The sequence below is a fragment of the Sus scrofa genome, chromosome 2 (assembly GCF_000003025.6).
Source record: "Sus scrofa isolate TJ Tabasco breed Duroc chromosome 2, Sscrofa11.1, whole genome shotgun sequence".
Lineage (NCBI taxonomy): Eukaryota > Metazoa > Chordata > Mammalia > Artiodactyla > Suidae > Sus > Sus scrofa.
In genome coordinates, this window is record NC_010444.4 from 40,661,905 (window position 1) to 40,686,385 (window position 24,481).

At 39.4% G+C, this 24,481-nt stretch overlaps 2 protein-coding genes across 5 annotated transcripts in view; both read left to right on the forward strand.

Moving 5' to 3' along the window:
• Positions 1 to 9,797, forward strand: part of UEVLD (UEV and lactate/malate dehyrogenase domains) — a 54,616-nt gene extending 44,819 nt beyond the window's left edge. For 2 of the 4 annotated variants that reach the window (XR_002341551.1, XM_013994493.2), the window contains exons 10-12: positions 1,701 to 1,764; positions 5,388 to 5,511; positions 6,820 to 9,797. Coding sequence is in view for 3 of the 4 variants with exons in the window: in XM_013994493.2 (XP_013849947.2) it covers positions 1,701 to 1,764; positions 5,388 to 5,511; positions 6,820 to 6,987 (356 nt within the window). In the remaining variant the exon portion in view is untranslated. The remainder of the gene's footprint in view (positions 1 to 1,700; positions 1,765 to 5,387; positions 5,512 to 6,819) is intronic. The other 2 variants (XM_021083262.1, XM_021083261.1) reach the window with 2 other exon arrangements.
• Positions 11,283 to 24,481, forward strand: part of TSG101 (tumor susceptibility 101) — a 47,495-nt gene continuing 34,296 nt past the window's right edge. Inside the window, 3 exon segments of the mRNA XM_021083264.1 lie at positions 11,283 to 11,465; positions 18,610 to 18,694; positions 21,348 to 21,413. Coding sequence (XP_020938923.1) covers positions 11,424 to 11,465; positions 18,610 to 18,694; positions 21,348 to 21,413 — 193 coding nt within the window. The 5' untranslated portion in view covers positions 11,283 to 11,423.

Consider the following 24,481-nt stretch of genomic DNA (forward strand, 5'->3'; position numbering starts at 1 on the left):
GGGATCAAACCCACAACCTCATGGTTCCTAATCGGATTCGTTAACCACTGAGCCACGGCAGGAACTCCATCTTTTGTCTTTTCTTATACCTACCTTGCCCTTCTTCTTCTTCTTCTTTTTTGCCACACCCATGGCATGTGGAAGTTCCCAGGCTAGGACTTGAACCCACACTGCAGTTGCAACCAGTGCCATAGCTCTGGATCCTTAATCTGCTGTGCCACATGGGAACTTCTGCTTTGCCCTTTTTATTGTCTTTCCAAGGTCTGTAAATGCTGTATTTCATTTAGCAGACATTTCCCTGCAAGTTTCTATTTATTGTGAATATACTAATAAGGTACCAAAATTTTTTTAGAAAATAATTGATGTATAATCTTTCTATTCAACTAAAACATTTTTAAAAAACCCTCAGTTTTTCCACATGTATTTTTATTTTTCATGTAATATTTTTTTTTTACTTAACATAAAAACTTAAAAAAACTTTTCCATGTTTTTTAGCTTAACTGTTGCAAGTATGTTTTCCTTTTTGTTTAATATAATTATGGATTGTGTGCGAGGTCAGCTTTGTATTATCTCCTGTCCATTCTCTACCATGGTAAAAATATGTGTGAGAGGACACAAAAGAACACATGATCTCTGCCACCTAGAAGCTTATAATCAATATGAGGAAGGGAAGGTGTGCTTGTTGTTGACACATCACTAAATGGCCTAATTTTGAATGCAGTTTAGAAGACTTGTGTCTGAAGCATAATATAGTCTTACATATCTGAATGTATTTTTATTTTGCCTACCCAAATAAATATTTTTATCAAAGAATGTCTTCACAATGAGGAGAAACAAATGACTACTAGAAAGCTTTCAAAATGTTACTTTCAATTTAGTATTAAAATGTGATATAAATATCCGGTTCCTGTGTACAGCTTTGAATTTTTTAATTGCTTTTATAAATGTTATAGTGAGAGATAGTGGAAAACTCAAATATGCTCTTAGAAAGTAGGACCCTGCCTCTCTAATAGCTGTGGAAATCTAGCTTGGAATAGGTGACCACATTATTCCTCCTTTGGTGAAAGAAATTGGTTTGTATGATTCCCCATGGAGCAAATGCCAAGTGCTTGCAGCATGTGGGAGCCTATTATACACTGCCTGCTGAGAAAAGAAAGCTTTCTACTTGGACAGTAAAATGGCCATGTGTTGTTGATGAGAGAGAACAGTTAAGGGGTGGCAAGTAGACTTTGGGTTCAAGTTTTTGGGAAAGTGCACCTCAAAGTCTTTCTTATCCCACGCAATCAGTACAGCACATTGAAATGCCACCAGTGGAAAAATCTAACTCTAGCTAGAAGAGGGGAAAATGTTTAAAGTTTAATAGAGGTACCCTTGGGAGTTCCTATTGTAGCTCAGTGGAATGAACCTGACTAGTATCCATAAGGATGCGGGTTTGATCCCTGGCCTCACTTCGTGGGTTAAGGATCTGGCTTTGCAGGTCACAGATGCAACTCAGATCTGGTGTTACTGAGGCTCTGGTGTAGGCTGGCAGCTGTAGCTCCAATTTGACCTCTAGCTTGGGAACTTCCATATGCTGTAGGTGTGGCCCTGAAAAAAAAAAGTTTAATAGAGATACCCTTGACTGCAAGTGATCATTTATCATGTCTTAATCCTAAGAGAGTTATCAACAAAATATAATTGATTTTTCATTTAATTTTTAGTGCCCACATGGGGTGGCCAAGAAGAAGCAGTGAGTCATAACTCTCAGGTGCAGCTGTCCAACAGGTAATACTGAATGTAGATTATGTTTATCCAACTGGAAAACCATGTACTTCCTGGCTAATAGGCTACAGTTGGCACAGCATGTACTTACAGGCTTCTGTAAACAAAACTAACTAGTATGGACAAATCAAAAGTACAAGGGAACAGTGGTTTCTCTTCTTTGATTTCTTATCTCAAAGTTGATATGAATACTTTGTAAACTTAATATTTAGATACACAGTTGACTCTTTAAAGAGTATAATAAGTTCCTGGAGTTCCCATTGTGGCACAGCAGAAACGAATCCGACTAGGAACCATGAGGTTGCAGGTTCGATCCCTGGCCTTGCTCAGTGGGTTAAGGATCCAGTGTTGCCATTAGCTGTGGCATAAGTCGCAGACATGGCTCGGATCTGGCGTGGCTGTGACTATGGCTGGCAGCTATAGCTCCAGTTTGACCCCTAGCCTTGAGAACTTCGATATGTCTCAGGTGCGGCCCTTAAAAAAAAAAAAAAAAGGAAAAAGAAAAAAAGAAGAGTGTTAAATTCCTTATTTGTAGGCAGTGATTTACTCTTCTTATATCTAGGATATAAGATCCTATATCTGAGGATATTGAATTTTTATTTTTATTTTTTTGCCTTTCAGGGCCTCACCTATGGCACATGGAATTTTCTAGGCTAGGGGTCAAATCAGAGCTACAGCTGCTGCCTACACCACAGCCACAGCAATTCTAGATCCTAAACCCAATGAGCAGGGCCAGGGATTGAACCTGTGTCCTCATGGATACTGGCTGGGTTTGTTACCACTGAGCCACAATGGGAACTTCTGATACTGGATATTTTCTTTTCTTTTTTTTTTTTTTTTTTTTTGTCTTTTGTTTTTTGTTGTTGTTGTTGTTGCTATTTCTCGGGCCGCTCCCTCGGCATATGGAGGTTCCCAGGCTAGGGGTTGAATCGGAGCTGTAGCCACCGGCCTACGCCAGAGCCACAGCAACTCGGGATCCGAGCCGCGTCTGCAACCTACACCACAGCTCACGGCAACGCCGGATCGTTAACCCACTGAGCAAGGGGCAGGGACCGAACCCGCAACCTCATGATTCCTAGTCAGATTCGTTAACCACTGCGCCACGACGGGAACTCCATGGATATTTTCTTAAATGTAGAGGAGAATTTGTCCATACCACTTAAAAATCAATATGTATTTATTAATCACACATAAATACATTTTGAAAATCAGTCTAATATGAATGGATAAGCCACATTATAAGTTCAAGCCAAAAACAAAGTATAATGCACAGATCTTCTTTTGTGTTCCTTCAGAGGCCTTCCGGGGTCTGGACCACATAGGTTGGACCACATAGGTTGAAAATATACTATATATATTTTCATGGCATATGTTGTTTTATTATCATATAATAACATCCTTTCCTGAAATCTGGGTGATGATTTTTAGCCTTTTAAACCTCCAGTTTATGGTTTTTAGAATATAACAACTGGAAAGAATATTATCTTATTGAGAAGAGTAATATGTTCTATAATCTATTCTAATCAGATTCTCTTTATAATCCTGCATTTATTTTTTAACTTTTTTGTCTTTTTGCCTTTTCTAGGGCCGCTCCCACAGCATATAGAGTTCCCAGGCTAGGGGTCTAATAGGAGCTGTAGCCACCGGCCTACGCCAGAGCCACAGCAACATGGGATCCGAGCCACGTCTGCGACCTACACCACAGCTCACAGCAACGCCGGATCCCCAACCCACTGAGCAAGGCCAGGGATAGAACCTGCAACCTCATGGTTCCTAGTCGGATTCGTTAACCACTGTGCCACGATGGGAACTCCTATAATCCTGCATTTACAGCTTTTAAAAGGAAGAAATTCAAATATGTTTGTTTAATTTATATCATTTTTTAACTAGGTACAAAAAGAATGTATGTGCTTATAAAACTTTTTTCTGGCTGCCACTGTGGCATTGTGGAAGTTCCCAGGCCAGGGATCAAACCCATACCACAGCACTTACCCAAGCCACAGCAATGACAATGCCGGATCCTTAACCCACTGTACCACCAGAGAACCAGACTTTATTTTTATTTGTTTAATTATTTGTCTTTTTAGGACCGCACCCATGGCACATGGAGGTTCCCAGGCTAGGGGTGGAATCAGAGCTGCAGCCACAGCCACAGCAATGAAGGATCTCAGCTGCATCTTTGACCTACGCAACAGCTCATGGCAACCTAGATCCTTAGCCCACTGAGCAAGGCCAGGGATCGAACCTGTGTCCTCATGGATGCTTAGTCAGATTCATTTCTTCTGAGCCACAATGGGAACTCCCTATTTATTTATTTTTAATTGCAGTATAGTTTACAATGTTGTGTTAGCTTCTGGTGTACAACAAAGATAAAACTTTAAATATTGCTGGTATCTATAAAGTAGAAAGTAAAAGCAGGGGTAATTCCATTCTCCAGAAACAACCACTGTTAACAGTTTAGTGTCCACATGTCCAAACACTTTTTCCATGCTTCTGCAAATATTGTCATCATTATTATTTTTATAATAATAAATTTATTATTCATATTATTTTGCAACTTGCTTTGTTTCCTTAATAATACATCTTGGACACTTTCCCATACTGTATGTATAAATCTACGTTTTTTTTTTTTTTCTTATCTAGGGCCTCATCCAAGGCATATGGAGGTTCCCAGGCTAGGGGTCCAGTTGGAGCTGTTGCCGCCGGCCTTTGCCACAGCCACAGCATCTCAGGATCCCAGCCATGTCTGCAACCTATACCACAGCTCATGGCAACGCCGGATCCTTAACCCATTGAGCGGGGCCAGGGATCAAACCCGCAACCTCATGGCTCCTAGTCGAATTCATTTCCGCTGTGCCACAATGGGAATTCCTAAATCTACTTTATATTCTTCTCAAGATCTGTGTGGCACTGCATTTGGTAGTGATTTATTTAAGAAGTCCTCTTTTGATGCACTATTTCCAAAATCTTTTTTGTTTCAAGGCAAACATCCTTATATGTATATCTTTGCACACTTGAGCATATTGCTGTAGGATTAATGCCTAGAAGAGGAATTTCTAGATCAGGCATGGCCAGATCTTCCTCTTAAAAGATTAAGTCAAGAGCTCCCTAGTGGCTTAGTGGGTTAAGGACCTGGCATTGTCACTGCTGTGACTTGGGTAGCTGCTGTTCAATCCCTGACCCAAGAACCTCTGCATGCCATGGGTGTGGCCAAAAACAAAAGAGATTAAGTCCTTTGACACTCAACAACAGTTATGGAAATGTCTATTTCTTTGTATTTTCTGTGAAAGTAGTTTTCAATCTTTTTAATTTTGTCAATTTTGATGGACAAAACTGATATATTTATTGTTTTAACTAATATTCAGTTAAATATTAGTGGTGGTGAGCATCTATTTATATTATTAGACTATTTGTATTGTCTCTCTGTGAACCACTGACATTTCAAGTTAAGCTTAATTACTAGACTATCTGTAGGTTTCCTAACAATTGCTATATAACTCTTACTCCTGTGTCATAAAAATATCTAATTAATACCGTAAGTAGAAGCTAAAACTAAATGTATATATTTGTGCATTTTCTGAAATCATGTTTTGTATGTGTGTCTTATTTTTGTTTTTATTATCTAGAGCCATGGAACTGTTAAGGGTAAAAGGTCAAAGATCCTGGTCTGTTGGACTGTCAGTAGCTGACTTGGTTGACAGTATTGTGAATGATAAAAGGAAAGTGCATTCTGTATCGATTTTAGCAAAGGTAATTGGGATTCTCATTCTTTTTTTTTTTTTTTTTTAACCCTTTTGTCCTTTTAGGGCTGCATCTGTGGCAGATGGAGGTTCCCAGGCTAGGGGTCTAATCAGAGCTGTTGCCGACGGCCTACACCACAGCTCACGGCAACGCCAGATCCTTAACCCACTGAGCCAGGCCTGCGGTTGAACCCACAACCTGATGGTTCCTAGTCGGATTCGTTTTTGCTGCACCACGATGGGAACTCCTCTCATCATATTTTTATTTTTATTTATTTATTTATTTTTACCTTTTAGGGCTGCACCTGTGGCATATGGAGGTTCCCAGGCTAGGGGTCGAATATGGAGCTGCAGCTGCCGGCCTATGCCACAGCCATAGCCACACCAGACCCAAGCCACATCTGTGACCTACACCACAGTTTGTGGCAATGCTGGATCCTTAACCTGTTGATCGAGGCCAAGGATCTAACCTGGATCCTCATGGATACTAGTTGGGGTCATTACCGCTGCACCACGATGGGAACTCATCATATTTTAAAATGTTTATATTATTAATATAAAACCAGAAAAAGTGCTGTTCACAGTGTAACCCAGATGTTTTCAGTATCACCAGCTTTTAGATTAAGATGTAGGAGGAAACAGTTTGGTCTGCTTGGCTGTGGGTAGTCTGGACGTCTATCAGATTGCCCTTTACCCCTTTGTAATTTTTGGAATCCCCAAAAAACATTTATATAATCCATAAACTTCTCTGGTTGTCATTTATCTCCTCAGCCAACCAGGTCATCCCAGACTGATGTGCCAACTGGTCTTAGCTGGTCAGTCTGCTTCTCCAGTTCAGTTTGTCCTTTACCATTTTATCCCAAGTATAAAGTCCCTGAAGTACACCTAAGACAAGAAACAGAATGCTTACCAAATTTTTGTGAAAACTTAGGGATACCAGGAGGGAAATGAAACATAGAAGAAAAAATTTAAAACAGGTCACTGAATTTGCACTCAGAGCCCATGCTAAGCCCCTCCCCTGGGAATCTACTCTGACAGGCTTTTTTTTTTTTTAACTTCCAGCCTGTTACTGAATTGCAGGGGGCCAGCTTGCCTCCTTATAAAGGGGATGTCCTTGACCCATTCGTCCTATCTCACAATAATTTTCTGAGACAATAACGAGTTTAGAAAGTAAATGAACAAAAAATTTTTAACGTTCAGCTTGCATCACTTTTTACTACTAGGATCAGAAAAGCAAGGAAGTATCCATATTTATAATATTAACTTTTTTGCAGTGATTCAGCTCTATGATAATACCATTTTTTTTTTAAAATTTCAGGGATATTATGATATAAATACCGAAGTGTTTTTAAGTTTGCCTTGCATCCTTGGAACCAGTGGAGTGTGTGAAGTCATTAAGACCAGAGTGAAAGAAGATAGAGTGACTGAGAAGCTCCAAAGCAGTGCGTCCTCAATCCATGGTCTTCAACAACAGTTAAAACTTTGATTCTGAAGTTCAGAGTTACTTGCGAGGAAAGGTTGTTTAATTTTACCAGCATATATATAGGGTTGAGGACTCCTATATCTTATTATTTTCCTTACAAACTGCTTGGTTAAGGTAGGTGGTTTCTTGGTTAGCTCTGTAATTTGAATCCCTCGGTAGTTAGATGAGAAGGAAAAAAATCTGATTTTCCTTGTCGTTCTTGAAATATCTATACTGTTCTTTAAACCTACAGCAGAGATAAACATTCATCTGTAATATGCATCGTTTTAAAATTATACCCTCAACTAGCACATTCAGCACTTTGAGAATGTTTTGAAAGTGATACATTTTTTAAAAGAAAATTGCTCTGACTGTTGTAATAAGCATGATAAGCTAAAAGCCCAGTATGGATTATAATATCTGCTAGCTGTACATTCAAAGGATCCACAGTTTAAGCTATTAATGTTTCTTCTTTAAAATACAGTTGGGGGAGTTCCCGTTGTGGCGCAGCAGAAACAAATCTGACTAGTATCCATGAGGATGCGGGTTCAATCCCTGGCCTCACTCACTGGGTTAAGGATCTGGCATTGTCGTGAACTGTGGTGTAGGTCACAGATACAGCTCGGATCCCCTGTTGCTGTGGCTGTGGCATAGGTCAGCAGCTGTAGTTCCAATTTGACCCCTAGCCTGGAAATTTCAATATGCTGTGGGTGCAGACCTAAAAAAAAGGCGAAAAATAAAAATAAAATAAAATAAAATACAGTTGGTAGTAATGGTAATAAAGGATCTTTTTTCCTTTTTCAAATTAATTAACTACCCCTAAAAATGGAAAAGAACTTTACATGTACTTTAAAATAGTAAAAAGTTAAAATTTTAATTTAAAAATTTAATTTACCCTTTAAAATAGTAAAAAGGAAAATCAAGGTTTTTTTTTTAATATCTGAAGAAAAAGTGTAGTTTAATTTCCACTGGGACAATACTTTCTAGAATTTTCTATAGTCTCTTCCTGGGCTTTATAAGATCTCCAACATCTCAAGAGCTCACTGTAACATTAGTAGAACCATAGAAAAATGTTTATTTTTAGTGGAAATAGGTTATGAATGAAAGCCAAGCAGTTTACTTTAAAACTAATATATGAGGCTTTCATGAAAGCCATTGGTCTTAATGGGGAGAGGTTGGATGGGCTAATGGTTCTGAGCAAATCCTTTGCTCCTGAAAAAATGACTTAGGGTACTTTTGCTTTGGTGATGGGTCGATAACAATATCTTTATATGTGAAACATAGCATATTATTATGAATGTGACACACAACTAATAGCAACAACTACCATCAACACGTCTAATATTTCAGGCAGTGTGATGAGCACTTTATTGTTACTCCTCGGGATTATTTATTAATCCTCACAATAACTCACTGGGTTAGGAACTATTATCATCATTTTATAGAGAAGGAAATTGAGGTTTAGTGCTCAAGATCTTGTGCACTTATCCACACAACCTCTATTTTTTCTAAGCACTAGAAGAGGTAAAAGGCCCAACAGCCAAAATAGTTACCACGAGACCCTAAAGCTGGGGTTCTATACTCTTACATTCTCATGTAGAGGTTTTTTTCAAAGTAGTTTTTAGAAAGACTGATTCTCCGACTTCCCAGACCTGCCCTCAGCAAATAGCAGAGGGGAATAGGCACTGAGGTAGGTCTTTAGTTATTTAATCATCAGATACTATTGACTGGGAGCCTGCTGTACACCGGGTGCTATATTAGGCATTGTAGATGTAGTGGTGAGCAACCCTGGACTAGGTACAATCCCTCATGGTCCTTATACTCTAGTATGGGAGATACAGTAGTCAAATCTCATAAATAAAAGTACAATTCCAAGTATAATAAGTACTGCGAAGAAGTCCCAGGTGCTTTGAAAGCCTGTTATAGATCAACCCAAACCTGGTTACTGAGATAGGAGCCAGGTGATTTATAAGGGCAGATACATCCTAGGTAGAGAGAAAACAAACTAATGCTAATTTAGCATAATGATGGATGCTTATAATAATGAACTTAAATCATAAAGAGTGAAATTATATTCAGTATTCCATGTTTAAGAAAGTAGAAGAGTATTTAATAATGCTTGGAAAGGTTTCCACCAGAATCAACTAGTATAAAAACATCAGACATTTGAAGAGATGAGCGTTAGTTCTGTGTAATTTCACCTCACTGGTAGTTTATTTTGGTGTTACTCTAACAAGTACATCCTCACTGTCATTTTGTATGAAATAGGAAAATAAGACTACTAGGACCATTTCTAGTATTTTTAAACTAGCATTTTCTCATATTAGACACCTAATTATGCTCTTGAACAATAATCTAAGATAGTGTATAAACAGATGAATTACTAAGAGTTCACTACATTTATTTTAAAAGGAACATGTCAATACAATACTTATTGGGTATCTACTATTATTCCAAGTACTGTGTTATAATCTGAGTATTCAAAGATGAGTAATAATAGTCCTTGCCCTACAGAAGACTACAATATAGAAGTAATTGTCATATTTCCTTGAGTGTTGAGTATTATAAATCATGTTGTAAGTTGTATATACAAGTCAAGAAGTAGTACCACCACCACCTATGATTTGGTTATAATTTGACATTCATGATGCTCCTGTTAACTTTCACTTTTTTATCTTTCCAAAATCATGTAGTGTCTATTCTTGTGGTTTTTAGTGGGGCTTGGATTAAAATGCTTCTCTGATATTGTAATGCAGAGAGATTTTATTTTCCAATTTACATAAATTCCTAAGTATCAAGAATAATTAATATAATAAACTTTTACTTTAAAATTACTGGGAGATTCCTAATTTATTGAGTGGAAAGAAATTTATTCAGATTGAGAAGATTCTTTCACATAAATTCATACAGTCCCTTCATTTTAAGTAGCTTAAGTGCAAAATGAAGATTTTGGTTTTTTTTTGCCAGGCCCGTGGCATGTGGACACTCCCAGGCCAAGGATCGAACCTGACCGCAGCAGGGACAATGCCGGATCCTTAACTGGTAGGCCACCAGGGACCTCTGAGATTGGATTTTAATTGTTTTAGAACTTTAAAGTATTTCCTAACAAGAAAACTTTTAGACAATGTATTATTTGTGCTCTTCTAATTGATAAAAGCAGAGTTGCTGCAGTTGAAAGCTCTCCTGGCTAAGTTTTGACTTTAAGAATAGCTTGAAAACCACATTTAAGTGACATAAAAAAGGTGCAGGGAAGGATAGACTGCCCTATGGTTTGACTGGAGCTGTATGGTTAGACTGCCCTATGGTTTGACTGGAGCTGTATGGTTAACCAATATATGGTGTTCATATCCAAAAAAAGATACCTACACACACACACACACACACACACACACACACAATCAATGTAATGATACTTCCACCTGTCTTCAGTTAGGCCCTCTGTGTATGTGACCTTCATTTAGATGTCAATTTAGAAGAGAATACCAAAGCCTATTCTTCCATAGCACTATGCTTAAATCACCTAAATAATCATTCTTTACACCATCAAACCCAAGCTTTACAGTACCTTGAACAGCACTGTACTTATAAAGCTGGTGGTGATGTGCAATAATAATGATTAATATAAATGACCATTAAGAACTTTTAAGGGTAGTAGAAATTTAGTTGAGACAGTATGTACTCTTGCACTGTACAAGGCGATGAAGATCGGAAGATGTGCCTGCGGGCAAAGACTTGAACTTTGACAATGGAGAGCCTGGTATACACACGGAGTCCAAGGTAGAAGGCAGTCTGTATTATCACCTATGTCTGGGCACAGAGGAGAAGGTCTGACTTAGGGGATGGTCTCCTGTGAAACGAGGGCTCTGCATTTTGCCCTTGTGAATGTAGTATGGTGAATTTTTAAGCTTAAAAATGAAAAACAACCTGATAATCAGAGTGACACTGGCATCACCTAGTGAAGAAGCCTCTCATCTTAGAGTGGGAGAAAAACTGAAGCCCGAGCTAACAGTGCACTTGCCTACTATTATCAGAAATCAGTGGCAGAAGAGTTTTCTGACTCCAGTCTAGTGCTTTCCCACTTGATGAATCAGCCATTAAAGTTTACCGGCAAGATAATCGCGCTTCTTCCCGTCCCTGCACCTGCTCTCTCGGTCTAAGGGCAACTGTGAATAACCTGCCTAGCTCACCTCAGCCCAAATTCCCACCCTCGGAAGAGGTCTGCCCTCATCTGCAGCACCTGACCCTGCCAGAACAAGCCCAGCCCACGCCCATCCTCTGTCGCCGACCTCGGAAGTGACGTAACGGAAGCGGAAAGCTCTGTGGTAGCACTCGACTTCCTGTAGTTAGAGGAGGGGGGGGTGGGGGGCTGGCTCCTCGGTGCGATTGTGTGGGGCGGCCTGGGGCGGCCCCGGAGCGGCTGACCCTCTGCCTGCGGGGACGGGAGTCGCGAGGCGGCAGCCATGGCGGGGTCGGAGAGCCAGCTCAAGAAAATGGTGTCCAAGGTGAGGCCGCGGCGCGCTCGCCGCTCGGCGCGCGCCCACTGCTCCCTTCCGCGCCGCCGGGGCCTGCCCGACCAGTTTAGCCAGCCCCCGGTGCGGGCCCGAAGCCCCGTGTAGTCCCCGGCTGCCCCCGACGCTCCCAGTCCCGGGAAACCTGTCGCCCGGTGCGGGGAATTCCCGGGCCGGGGCCGGCGGGGGGCGGCGACAGTCAACAAAGGCGCAGAGCGGAGGCCGCCTGCCACCTGCCGCCCGCCCTCCTCTCTTCGGGGAGAGAGAGTTTGGAGCAGTCTGAGGGGCAGAATAGTTTCGTCTTACTTTATATCAGCACAAAGAGGGGCTTGAACTTAATTCTCGGTCTGGGGCACTTCTCCACTCATGTCCCAATGTAGGGCTCGTCTGTCTTCGCCCTTCCCTCCCCGCCCTCGGAGATTGTGTCCTTTTCAGTTTGTATTCCTCACGCAGCTCAATAGCCGACCCGCAGGAGATCAGTAACTGTTTGTTGCATTGGTTCAATTATAAGTAAAAACGCCTTGAAAAGCCAAAATACCTGTACCTCACTACCACAGGTGAATAAATAGAATTCCATTACCATTACTTTGATTTGCTGAGAATAACTACCCTTAAATGTATGTTTCTTATTACGCGAATTTATTTGTTTTGAAATGTTTGATTTCCACAGCTCAAGACCAATGTATTTCTTTCATTTTTTTTAAAAAGCCGATAGGCATTTTGTATTTAAAGCTGTGAATTATTTTGACAACCACTTAAAATGAGGCACCTGGTACCAGAGTGAACTTGGGGTTTTGTTTTGTTTTTTTCAATTTACCAAAGCTAATTGGAATAAGATGTATGTGAAGTGGTTGAAAGTTCAGTCTTCTCCAGTTAAACGGGTTAGCTTAGGTACTTTTGTCAAAGCAAGAATGGTAGAAAGCGGTTTAAGCAATTTTCAATATTATTAAAACACGCTGTTATTCATGAACTTATTTATTTGAAAAGTAGACTTTTTCCCCCAGTAAAATAATCCCCCTAGTCTTTGATCGAAAAGCCAATAATTTCTAAAGAGAAAGTAATGGGGTATTTATGTTTGTTTTTTGGCGCTTTTTGGGCGCCGCCTGCAGCATGCTTTTTCTGCGCCAACAGTGACCCAAGCCAGAGAGCAGTGACAACTGCGAGGATCCTTAACTGCCAGGTCACCAGGGAACTCTTCAAATACTGATTTTTAATTTTTTTTAAAAAACACTTATTGGAGTATTGATTTTCAATGTATTAGTTTCAGGTGTACAGTAAGTGAATCAAATATACATAAATATCCATCGTTTTTCCCCATATAGGTTATTACAGAATATTGAGTAGATTTCCCAGTAGATCCTTGTTAGTTATCTATTTTATATACACTAGGGTGTATATGTTAATCCCATCCTCCTAATTATCCCTCCCTGCCATGGTTTCCCCTTTGGGTAACCATAAGTTTTATTTTGAAGTCTATGAATTTGTTTTGTAAATTATTTTGTATCATTTTTATTAGGTTCTGCATGTAAATGATATCATATGGTATTTGTCTTTTGACTTAGTATGGTAATCTCTAGGTCCATCCATGTTACTGCAGATGGCATTATTTCATTATTTTTTGTGGTTAAGTAATATTCCATTGTATATATGTACCACGTCTTCTTTAGCCATTCCTCTGGCAGTAGACATTTAGATTACTTCCATGTCTTGGTTATTGTAAATACTGCTGCAGTGAACGTTGGGGTGCTTGTATCTTTTTGAATTACGGTTTTCTCCAGATGTATGCCCAGGAGTGGAATTCCTGGATCATATGGTTGATCTATATTTAGTTTTGTAAGGAACCTCAGTACTGTCCTCCATAGTAGTTTCACTGGTTTACATTCCCTCCAGCAGTGTAGGAGGGTTCCCATCCATCTACACCCTCTTCAGCATTAATGTTTGTAGACTTTCTGATGTTGGCCATTCTGAATGTTGTGAGGTGATAGATCATTGTAGTTTTGATTTGCATTTCTGTAATAATTAGTGACAGGCATCTTTTCATGTGTTTTTTGGTCATTTGTATGTCTTTGGAAAAATATCTGTTTAGAGCATCTGACCATTTTTCACTTGAGTTTGGTTTTTTTAATATAACACTGCATGAGATGTTTGTATATTTTGGAGCTTAATCCCTTGTTAGTTGCTTCACTTGCAAAGATTTTTCTCCCATTCTGAGGGGTTTTCCTCTTTTTTTTTTTAAATTTTTTTTATTTTAATGGTCTGCTTTGCTGTGTAATGGTTTTGAATTTTAAAAACCATACTTAAACTTTCTGTAGAGGAACCTGCCTTCAAAAACAGAGGCAGGACATCTTTAGAAGGTATATTTTATACCTCCACCTGCCTCCTCCTCCCTCTACCCTCATTATGTCCCAAGAACAAAAAGGACTCAGGGAAGAGGTGAACTATTCTGTCTTTTTTTTTTTTTTTTTGGTTCTCGGCTCACTATCTGGAAAAATGAATCTCTTATAAGTGGTGATGTCAATTTTGAGTGTTAGTATCTTTTCTGTCCAGACTGTGAATAGATTGACAGGTAGGAATAGTAAGTAGGATACTAGAAGCAATGTGCAGAGTTTCTTCTTGCTGGTGGAGGGCTAGCTTCAGGAGTTATCCTTTCAGCGGGGTGTGGTCCAATATGGGAATTGAACCTAGGACTTTGAGACACATTGCTAGGGTGATGGTCCTTTACTTTTTATCTGATGGTGGGACCTCCACCACTCACCATTGTACTTTGGGCCACTTGCTTTGACTTACATCTTTTTTTGAGGTGTAGTTGACTACATCATATTATTTTTTTACATATTACAGATATTTTTTCCTTTGAGCATTTATTTTAGCTTTCAACTTAAATATAACTTTTAGTTTAAGACCCTTCCCTCATCATTTTTGCAGTTAACTGAGGTATAATTATTCTATTGGTCCATCTTGATTTACATGAATAAGTTTTAGATTTTACATACTGACAGCTACCTGTTTTCTCACATTCTATATCTGCAGCATTTCTAGAGGTGGAGTCACTACTAACTAGGTAGGAGAGAGCTGACTCATTAAAGATGTAATGTACTTCATACTGTTTTAGATTCTAAGGAAACAGCAGTGAACAGTCAGACAAGAAACTACACTTGTGGAATTTCAATTCTCTTAGAAGGCAATAAACAACTCAGTAAGTGCATTAAGTAGCATGTTAGAAGTTGTTAAGTGCTTTGGAGAAAAGTAAAGCAGGAAAGTGTTATAGAGTGCTCCAAGGTGAGGATAGGATAGGTTGCAATTTTATGGAATAGTTAAGGAAGACCTTTCTGAGGTCTCTAAGAGACCTGAAAGAGGCAGGGAAACAAACTGGAACAATCTGGAGTAAGAACATTCCAGGAAGAAGTAAAAACAAGTGCCCAGGCCCTGAGACAGATGCTTGTCATGCGTGATAAGAGGAGCAGCAAAGGGAGCTAAGGAGGCTGGACTGCAGTGAAGCAAGGGGAAACAGTGCTAAATAAAGGGCTGATAGATTTTAAAGGGTTTTGGAGGCCAGCGTAAGCACTTTGGCATGTTCTTGGAGGGTGGTGGAAGCCACTGATCTGTTTTAACAGTATAGCTCTAGCTGCTGTGCTGAGACTAAATTGTAGGAGATTAGGTGGAAGCAAAGACACCTTTAAAGAGCTGTTGCAGTAATCTAAGAGTAGCTATGAAGGTAGTGAGAAGTGATCAGATTTTTTTTTTTTAGGGCCACACCCTCGGCATATGGAGATTCCTAGGCTAGGAGTCGCATTGGAGCTGTAGCCACTGGTCTAGTCACAGTAACTCCAGATGCAGGCCGCTTCTGTGACCTACACCACAGCTCACGGCAACTCCATATCCTTAACCCATTGATGAAGGCCAGGGATCAAGCTCGCATCTTCATGGATGCTAGTCAGATTCGTTTCTGCTGAGCCACGATGGGAACTCCAGGTTTTGGATATTTTTGAAGGTAGAGCTAACAAGATTTTCTGACAGACTCGCTGTGGGTGTGTAAGAAAGAGATATCGGATAACATCAAGGCTTTTGTCCTAAGCAACTATAAGTAAGAATATAGATATGGAAAATTGTAAGAGGAGTAGATTTGGGGGGAAGGTAAAGAGTTTAAGGGTTTTTTTTTTTTTTCCCACATTCTTGGCATGCAGAAATTCCTGGGATAGAAATCAAACCTGTGCCACAGTAATTACCCAACCACAGCAGTGGCAACACCGGATCCTTAACTACCAGGCCACCAGGGAATTCCCGGAGTTCAATTGCAATGTTGTTAAATTTGACATTCTTTACATTCCAAGTAGAGATACAAATAGGTGATTTGATATACGTGTCTGGAGTTCAGGAAAGAGGTTCAGAGTGGAATTTTTAAATTTTGGGAGTTACCAGTGTATACATGGTATTTAAAGCCATTCATGAAGATCACCAAAAGAGCGAGTTTAGATAAAGGAGAGGACCAAGGACTGAGCCCTGGGGCTTAAAAATATTCAGAGGTTAAGAGAAGAGAAAGAACCGGCAAAGACACTGAGAAGGTGCAGCCACGGAGAGGAGAAAAACAAGCAGTGGTGTCCTGCAAATCAAGTGAATAGGCTTTAAGAGGAAGGAAGGGGAGTTCCCATCATGGTTAACGAATCCGACTAGGAACCATGAGGTTGAGGGTTTGATCCCTGGCCTCACTCAGTGGGTTAAGGATCCGGCCTTGGCGTGAGCTGTGGTGTAGGTCACTGACTCGGCTCAGATCTGGCGTGGCTGTGGCTGTGGCGTAGGCCGGCGGCTACAGCTACAGCTCCGATTCAACCCCTAGCCTGGAAATTTCCATATGCTGCCAGTGAGGCCCTGAAAAGACAAAAAAAAAGAGGAAGGAAGGTACTTGATCACATGCTGCTGTGATAGGTTAAGTAAGTCGAAGACTGAGGATTGGCCCCTGCGTGTAGCCACGGGTGGCCATTACTAGTGACCTTAATGAGCAGTTTCATTGAGAAGTGCGGAAGCCTGATTGGAGTGGGTTTGAAGAGAATGGTTTTAGTCTTTGAGCATTAGTGGTTGTTAACATCAAAGAGAGATACCTCTATGTCATGTGCTGCCTGATGGAAAAGCACCATCACCTGTAAAATGATAGGGAGGGGGGAAGCGAAAGAGTAGAGGGAAAAAAGTAAAACTTAGAAAAAATTATGAAAAAGGTCTTAACTTCCAGATCCAACTACTAATTCATGGGAAATACAAAGGCTGTAGGAACACATATATTGAACTGCCAAGGGGAAGCAATTAACAAAATTCAAACCATGGAAGCCTCTTTAGGATAAATGAACCAGTTTCTTTTGGTTTTGTTTTTTTTTTTTTTGTCTTTTTCCTTTTTTTTCTTTTCTTTCTTTCTTTCTTTCTTTCTTTCTTTTTTTTTTTTTTTTTAAGGGCCGCACCTGTGGCAGATGCAAGTTCCCAGGCTAGGGGTTGTTTTGGAGCTGTAGCCACCGGCCTGTGCCACAACCACAGCAATTCAGAGTCTGCGACCTATACCACAGCTCACATCAACGCCAGATCCCACTGATCGAGGCCAGGGATCGAACGCATGTCCTCATGGATGCTAGTTGGGTTCGTTAACCACCGAGCGACGACAACGACGAGAACTCCAAGACTGCATATTTGATGATATAAGGAAATAGTCATTATTTTAGTGAGATAATGGTATCATGTTGTTTTATTAAGTTCTTTTAAAGATAATTTTAAATACCTACTAAAATTCTAATATTCTAAAATCTATTAAAATATTCTAAAATATTTATGGGTAATAGGATATGATGTTATAATTTGCTTCAGAATAATACAGGAGGCAGGAAAGGTAAATGAAATTATGGATTAAATAAGATTGGCTATGAGTTGATTGTTGTTGAAGCTAGGTGTATTGTTGAAGCAGGGGATTTATAATAATACTATTCTACTTTTGGATATGTTCTGTAACAAAAAGCTTTAAGACGAGAGAGTAGGAAGAGAACAATCACAGAGTAAGTGTAAGAAGCTCCTTGCAAGAATTTTTGCTGTAAAGGGAAACTGAAACAAGTTTGGTTATAGATGGAGGGGGAAGGGAGGTCAGGAATGTGTGAATAAGACAGGAGGAGGAAGGATGTGTTTAGGTGCTAATAGTACTGATCCCATAGCATGGAAAAAAATCAATGCTTTAGGACAAAAGAGGGCAAGAAATGCTGAAGAGATGCCTTTGAGTAGACCTGGATTTATTTCCTAATTTTTCTTGTATTTTCTCCCTTATTGTCTATTTGTGCTGGTCTCTGTGAGATTTCTTTGACTTTATATTCTAATCCTTCTATTGTATGTTTTGTTTCTGCTCTCAATTTTTATGTCCTAGAGTCGTTTCTTTTCGAGTGTTCTTGTTTCATGAATACAATATCATTTCTTCTTTCTTTGAAGTTACTAATTTTCATTCTTTTGTAGTTTTCTTCTATTCCTCGCATTATTTTTATTCTTAGTTTCCTCTTTTCTGTTAGTTTCAGTTTGTAGTCTTTTATTTGACGCGTGGTGGGGGGGGCGGATAGCGAAGTGTTCCTTTTAAGAGAGAAGCCCTGAAATCTGATTGAAAGCTTTCTGTGCACAGATGGAGCTTCTGTGTGTTGTGACCGGATAGGAGCCCCATCTCCTGATTTCCTAATTTGTCAAGAGTGTGTAAACCAGGTTCCTAGTTTCCTGAACTAGAGTGGTGCAAGGCAGGAGCATGAGGAATACAGTACAGCAATTGATAAATTGCAGAATGGTTGGTATTGACAATAAATGCTGGAGAGGGAAAGATTGTTATGGGCTGAAGGGAGGTCTGGAAAGGCATCATTAAGAGAGAAAGTGATGTAAGCTTTGAGAGTGATTAAGATTTGATTTGGTGGAGGGCCCTTTAAGTTGGAAGAGCTGAAATGGAGGTAAAGGTTTGAATAGGTGGCAGGAGAAAAGCTGCTGAGGTTCTTTGAGTCTTTAGTTAAAATGATTAGTCAGAACCATGATACTTCTAAGAAAAGTGCTATTAAGGAAATAAAATTTTAAGAAAATTAACCTAGTAGTAAAGTATGTGTGTTGGTTTTAAACTAAATTCATTTATGATTTTCCTTTTCAGTACAAATACAGAGACCTAACTGTACGTGAAACTGTCAATGTTATTACTTTATACAAAGATCTCAAACCTGTATTGGATTCATATGGTGAGTTTATAGAATAAAATTATCAAGTACTAAATTTTGAGTTTACTCTTTTTGTTAATTGTAGGTTTCCCATTTTTCTTTTAAGTTTGTTGGTTGTTTCATTGTAGGACAGAACTTTCACCTAAAAAAAGTGTTGGGAGGGGTAGGAAATTATAAGATCTAATAATAACATCTTATGTTGGTCTAGTTATCTTTAAAATACTACTCTAACATAGAACCATGCAAATTTAGACCGAGAGGTGATGTTAAAGACAGTTTAGTCCATCATTTCTCCAAGTAGTATCCATAGCTGTGAAGAATGTTGGTTTGTGGGTGTGGAGGTGATTCTGTGGTTTAAGTTTGAGCAACTTACAGATTAAACAAAATTAAATCTGTTTCTTTATAGCAAGATTTCTCAGAGCTCTTTTTTTTTTTTTTTTTTTTTTTGTTGTTGTCTTTTTGTCTTTTTGCCCTTTTTTGAGCCATTCCTGTGGCATATGGAGGTTCCCAGAGTAGGGGTCCAGTTGGAGCTCTTAGCTGCTGGCCTATACCAGAGCCACAGCAACACGGGATCTGAGCCGTGTCTGCAACCCACATCGCAGCTCACGGCAACGCCAGATCCTTAACCCACTGAGCAAGGCCAGGGACCGAACCCTCAACCTCATGGTTCCTAGTCGGTTTCGTTAACCACTGCACCAGGACAGGAACTCCTCTCAGAGCCTTTAATATGCAAATATGTTGTGCCATACCCAGAGGGAGAGAAGAGAATATATTGTTTAGTATATCTAAAGTTAATTAACTAGTGAACCCTTTTTCTCCCCAGAGCATCTCTTTGTATTCTTACAAACACATTTTGCAAAACTATCTTCTGGACCATCCATTTCATTTCACTTATTTTTTGGCCATACCAATGGCATGTGGAAGTTCCCAGGCCAGGGATGGAACCTGCACCAAAGTTGTGACCTGCACCACAGCTGTGGCAATGCTAGATCCTTAACCTGCTATACCACAAGAGAACTTCCTCCTTTTTGTTTTATAGATGAAGAAAACACTTAAACAGTATTGTCCTTAATTCTGTAAAGCAGGTGACAGTTTGTGTTCACCTTCTATTGAGATGAAATAAAGTTGTGATTTAAGTAAGGGACAATATTTAGAGTTTGACTTTTTTCTAATAGTCTTTTCGGCCCCACCAGTCCTAACATAATCTCTCCAACCCTGTGTCCTTATAAACACGTAACGTGCTAGGGCTTTCTCTTCCCTAATCTGAGGCCCTCAGTAGTTGAAGACAAGGAGCTGGATTTTGTAGCTGAGACTCTCACTCTAAACTCCACTCAACCTTAGGGCTTTGTAAACAGGAGCCTAGTGGCAGAAGTGAAAAATAACAGAGGGGAGATCAGTCCTGAATTTCCTGAATAACAAAGTCATTAACTAGAAGTCTTTTTCCAAACCTAGGGCATAGTTCTCCCTCCTGTCCACACTGTGCTATGGTGTTTAGATTTGCAAAAACAAACAAACAAAAAAACCCCAAACATATTACAAAAATTAGAGTTAATTTTAAAATGGCTTCAATTGGGGGAATAAAGTGACTAGGGCTAGAACTTGATGGTAAGCATATAGTTTTTGCTAAATACTAAAAGAATAAATATATAAAACACAAAACCAGAATAAATTACAGCACAGTTTATAATTGTCAATAGTAGGTAAAAGAACTGAGGTCAATGGTACATTCCTGCATTCCTGTACTGCACATTACAGCCTTTCCCCTTTGTGATAGAGTGTTAATTCCAAATCATAAATACAAATAATAGCAGTTAATGAAATACAAATTATGTGCCCTGGTTAATCAGTTATGGGTGGGAAAACAAGTTTTGTGAGTTTTAAGTTATAGGTAGGAAAACTTATAAGTTGATGTGAAAATACTTGTATTAAAAGAAGATGTCCATATTTGACTGTTTAAACTTTTTTCCTTTTTAATGCTGTGGTTTGATACTACTTTGAGATTGAGAATGATAGTGAGTGGGAATAAACGTCTGAGAAAGGAGTTCTCGTCATGGCTCATTGGTAAATGAATCCGACTAGGAACCATGAGGTTTCGGGTTCGATCCCTGGCCTTGCTCAGTGGGTTAAGGATGTGGCATTGCCATGAGCTGTGGTGTAGGTTGCAGACATAGCTCGGATCCCGCGTTGCTGTGGCTCTGGCGTAGGCTGGCAGCTACAGCTCCGATTCGACCCCTAACCTGGGAACCTCCATATGCTGTGGGAGCAGCCCAAGAAATGGCAAAAAGACAAAATAAATAAATAAATAAATGTCTGAGAAAGCTACAATTTAATGCTATTAAGTTAATATTAATATGGTATCAGTTAATAGTGATTTTTAAGTACTATTGTAATCATGTTGGTTGGGGACACAGAGCTCATATTTACTGGGACTGTAGCATTCACATTTATCTTTCCAAGTAATTCACAGCATCTTTACTCATTCAAAAGCTGATCCCATTAAGTGAACCAACAAAGGATACTTTATTATTGGACAAAATAATAACATTATGAACATTAACAAGTTAGTCCCTTTCATGAGTAATAATGAGTTTTAACCAGTGTTTTTCAAAGAATAACTTACATGGGAGTATCTATAAAAATGCCCTTTGATTAACTCGTTATTCTTACCTTTCAGTTTTTAATGATGGCAGTTCAAGGGAACTAATGAACCTCACTGGAACAATTCCTGTGCCTTATAGAGGTAAATGTGTTTGTGATTTATGTTTCTAGCATAGATGCATTTTAATTCACATTTAGTTGCCAAAGAATTATGAGTTAATTAAGCTTACTTTCTTGTGACTTTCATGATAATATGTAGAGACTTTAACTTCTATTTTAATTGAACTTCATTTGGCAGTAGCACCTAATATTTTCAGCTTTTTTTCCCCTTCTTTATCAAGATATATCAACAAATAAGTGCCTCTGTGCACTGGAAGAGTTTTGTTTTGTAGAATCAGAGAATCTTAGAAAGTGAAAGGGATCTTGGATGCCTTCTAGTTCAGCTTCCCACCGTATTCAGGCTTATCTGACACTAGGAAGCTGAATAGTATAGATAGTAGCTAAGATAGCGGCTCTATATGGTCAGGGCAGAGTAGGATTTTAGTTCTTGCTCAGTAATTAATTTTGTGACAGTGGGCATCTATAACATTTGGATAGTAGTACCTAACTTAAAAAGAATTTGTGATAATGCTATGTAAAGGACTTAGCACAGAGGCTGATATATATAATAGAGATATCAAAAGTAGCTATTATTTATGGTTGTAATGCTGATGATGGATAATTACATCTCTGTTAGCTAGTCAGCTACCCTCTGCTGGAATACTTACAGTGATAATGGAGCATTCAGCTTCAGAAACCACTGTTCTGTTTTTGGACAGCTCTGTTTGTTAATTATTCCTGAGGCTAGCTAAGACCTGGATTCTATAGCAGGTGTTTATATAGTACCTGCTATGTGTAGGGAATAAGGGCTAGGGATACAAGGGTAATAAAGAATGTACTCTTTCTGGAAGAACATACACAAATCAGGGAAACAGGAAATACGTAGATACAATGTACTATAACTGCTATAGAATAATGAAATATAAAGGTACTGTGAGATTATAAAGGAGAACGGGAACACATGGGAGGGTCGTAAAAGAAATGATGTTCAAACTTGATATTAAAGGGGGTGAGTCAGCCATTCATAACAGACTGGATATTACAGGCAAAGGAATAAAACACCTGAGCGTTAGCATTTTATGGAGTCGGTATGAGTAAAAATCAGGATTAAGGACTTTCCCTTTGCTCTCAGGAATTAAGGTCTGGTGAGGGAAATAGGTATATGGGGGAGGAAGGGGGGCAGAAAACTGGTAGACATAATTAAAGGCATTTATTTTTTTTCTCCCAGTTTTATTGAGATGTAATTGACATACAGCACTATATAAGTTTAAGGTATACAGCATAATTTTTTTTGTTTTTTGTTTTGTCTTTTTGACATTTCTTGGGCCACTCCTGTGGCATATGGAGGTTCCCAGGCTAGGGGTCTAATCGGAGCTGCAGCTGCCAGCCTACACCAGAGCCACAGCAATGCCAGATCCGAGCTGCGTTTGCAACCTACACCCTAGCTCATGGCAGCACCAGATCCTTAACCCACTGAGCAAGGCCAGGGATCGAACCCGCAACCTCATGGTTCCTAGTCAGATTCGTTAACCACTGAGCCACGATGGGAACTCCTACAGCATAAAGTTTTGACTTCCTTCATCAAGAAATGATCACCACATAAAGTCTAGGGAACATCCATCATCTTGTATAGATGCAAAATTAAATAGAAAAAAAAGTTTTTTCACTTGTGATGAAAAATCTTAGAATTTACTCTCTTAACTTTCTTATATAACATACAGTGGTGTTCATGACATTTATAATGTTGTACATTACATTCCTAGTAACTTATTTTATAACTAGAAGTTTATACCTTTTGATTACTTTCCTACAGTTCCTCCTTCCCCCCAGCCTTCACCTCTGGTAACCACAAATCTGACCTCTCTCTTTTTTTTTCTTTTTAGGCCATACCCACAGCATATGGCAGTTCCCAGGCTAGGGGTCAAATTGTAGCTGTAGCTGAAGCCACAGCCACAGCCACAGCAGTGTGGGATCTGAGCTGCATCTGTGACCTACACCATAGCTCACGGCAACACTGCGTCCTTAACCCACTGATTGGGGCCAGGCATTGAACCCTCATCCTCATGGATACTAGTCGGGTTCATTACTGCTGAGCTCAATGGAAACTCCTGATCTCTTTTTCTTTGTTTGTTTGTGTTTAAAGTATAATTGACCTATGACATTATGTTAGTTCCTGTTATACAGCATAGTGATTTGGTATTTTTATGTTTGAAAATGATCGTCATGGTAAGTCTAGTTGCCATCTGTTACCATACAAAACATTACATAATTATTGACTATATTCCCCACACTGTACATTTCATACCTGTGATTTATTTTGCAGCTGGAAGTTTGTACCTCTTTTTTTTTTGTCTTTTCTAGGTCCACTCCCACAGCATATGGAGGTTCCCAAGCTAGGGGTCTAATCAGAGCTGTAGCCGCTGGCCTATGCCAGAGCCACAGCACCTCAGGATCTGATCTGCATCTGCAGCCTACACCATAGCTCTCAGCAACGCTGGATCCTTAACCTGCTCAGCAAGGCCAGGGATCAAACCCACAACCTCTTGGCTCTAGTCGGGTTCATTAACCACTGAGCCATGACAGGAACTCCTCTTAATCTCCTTCACCTATTTCTCTCCTCCTACCTTCCTCCCCTCTGGCAACCACCTGTTTGTTCTTTGTATCTATGAGTCTATTTCTTTTTCATTTTGTTCGTTCATTTGTTTCTTAGATTCCACATATAAGTGGAATCTAAAAACCATACAGTATTTGTCTTTCTCTTAATACCCTCTAGGTCCATCCATGTTACAAATTGCAAGATTGGTTCTTTTTTATGGCTGAGTAATATTCCCTTATGTGTATATATTACCTCATTTTCTTTATCCATTCATCTGTCACTGGGTACTTAGGTTGCTTCTCTACCTTGGCTATTATAAATAATGCTGCAATGAACATAGGGGTTTATGTATCTTTTCAAATTAGTGTTTTCATTATTTTCAGATAAATGCCCAGGAGTGGAATTGTTGGGATATATGGTAGTTCTGGTCTTAATTTTTTTTTGCTTTTTAGGGCTACACCTGTGGCATATGGAAGTTACCAGGCTAGAGGTCAGATCAGAGCTGCAGCTGCTGG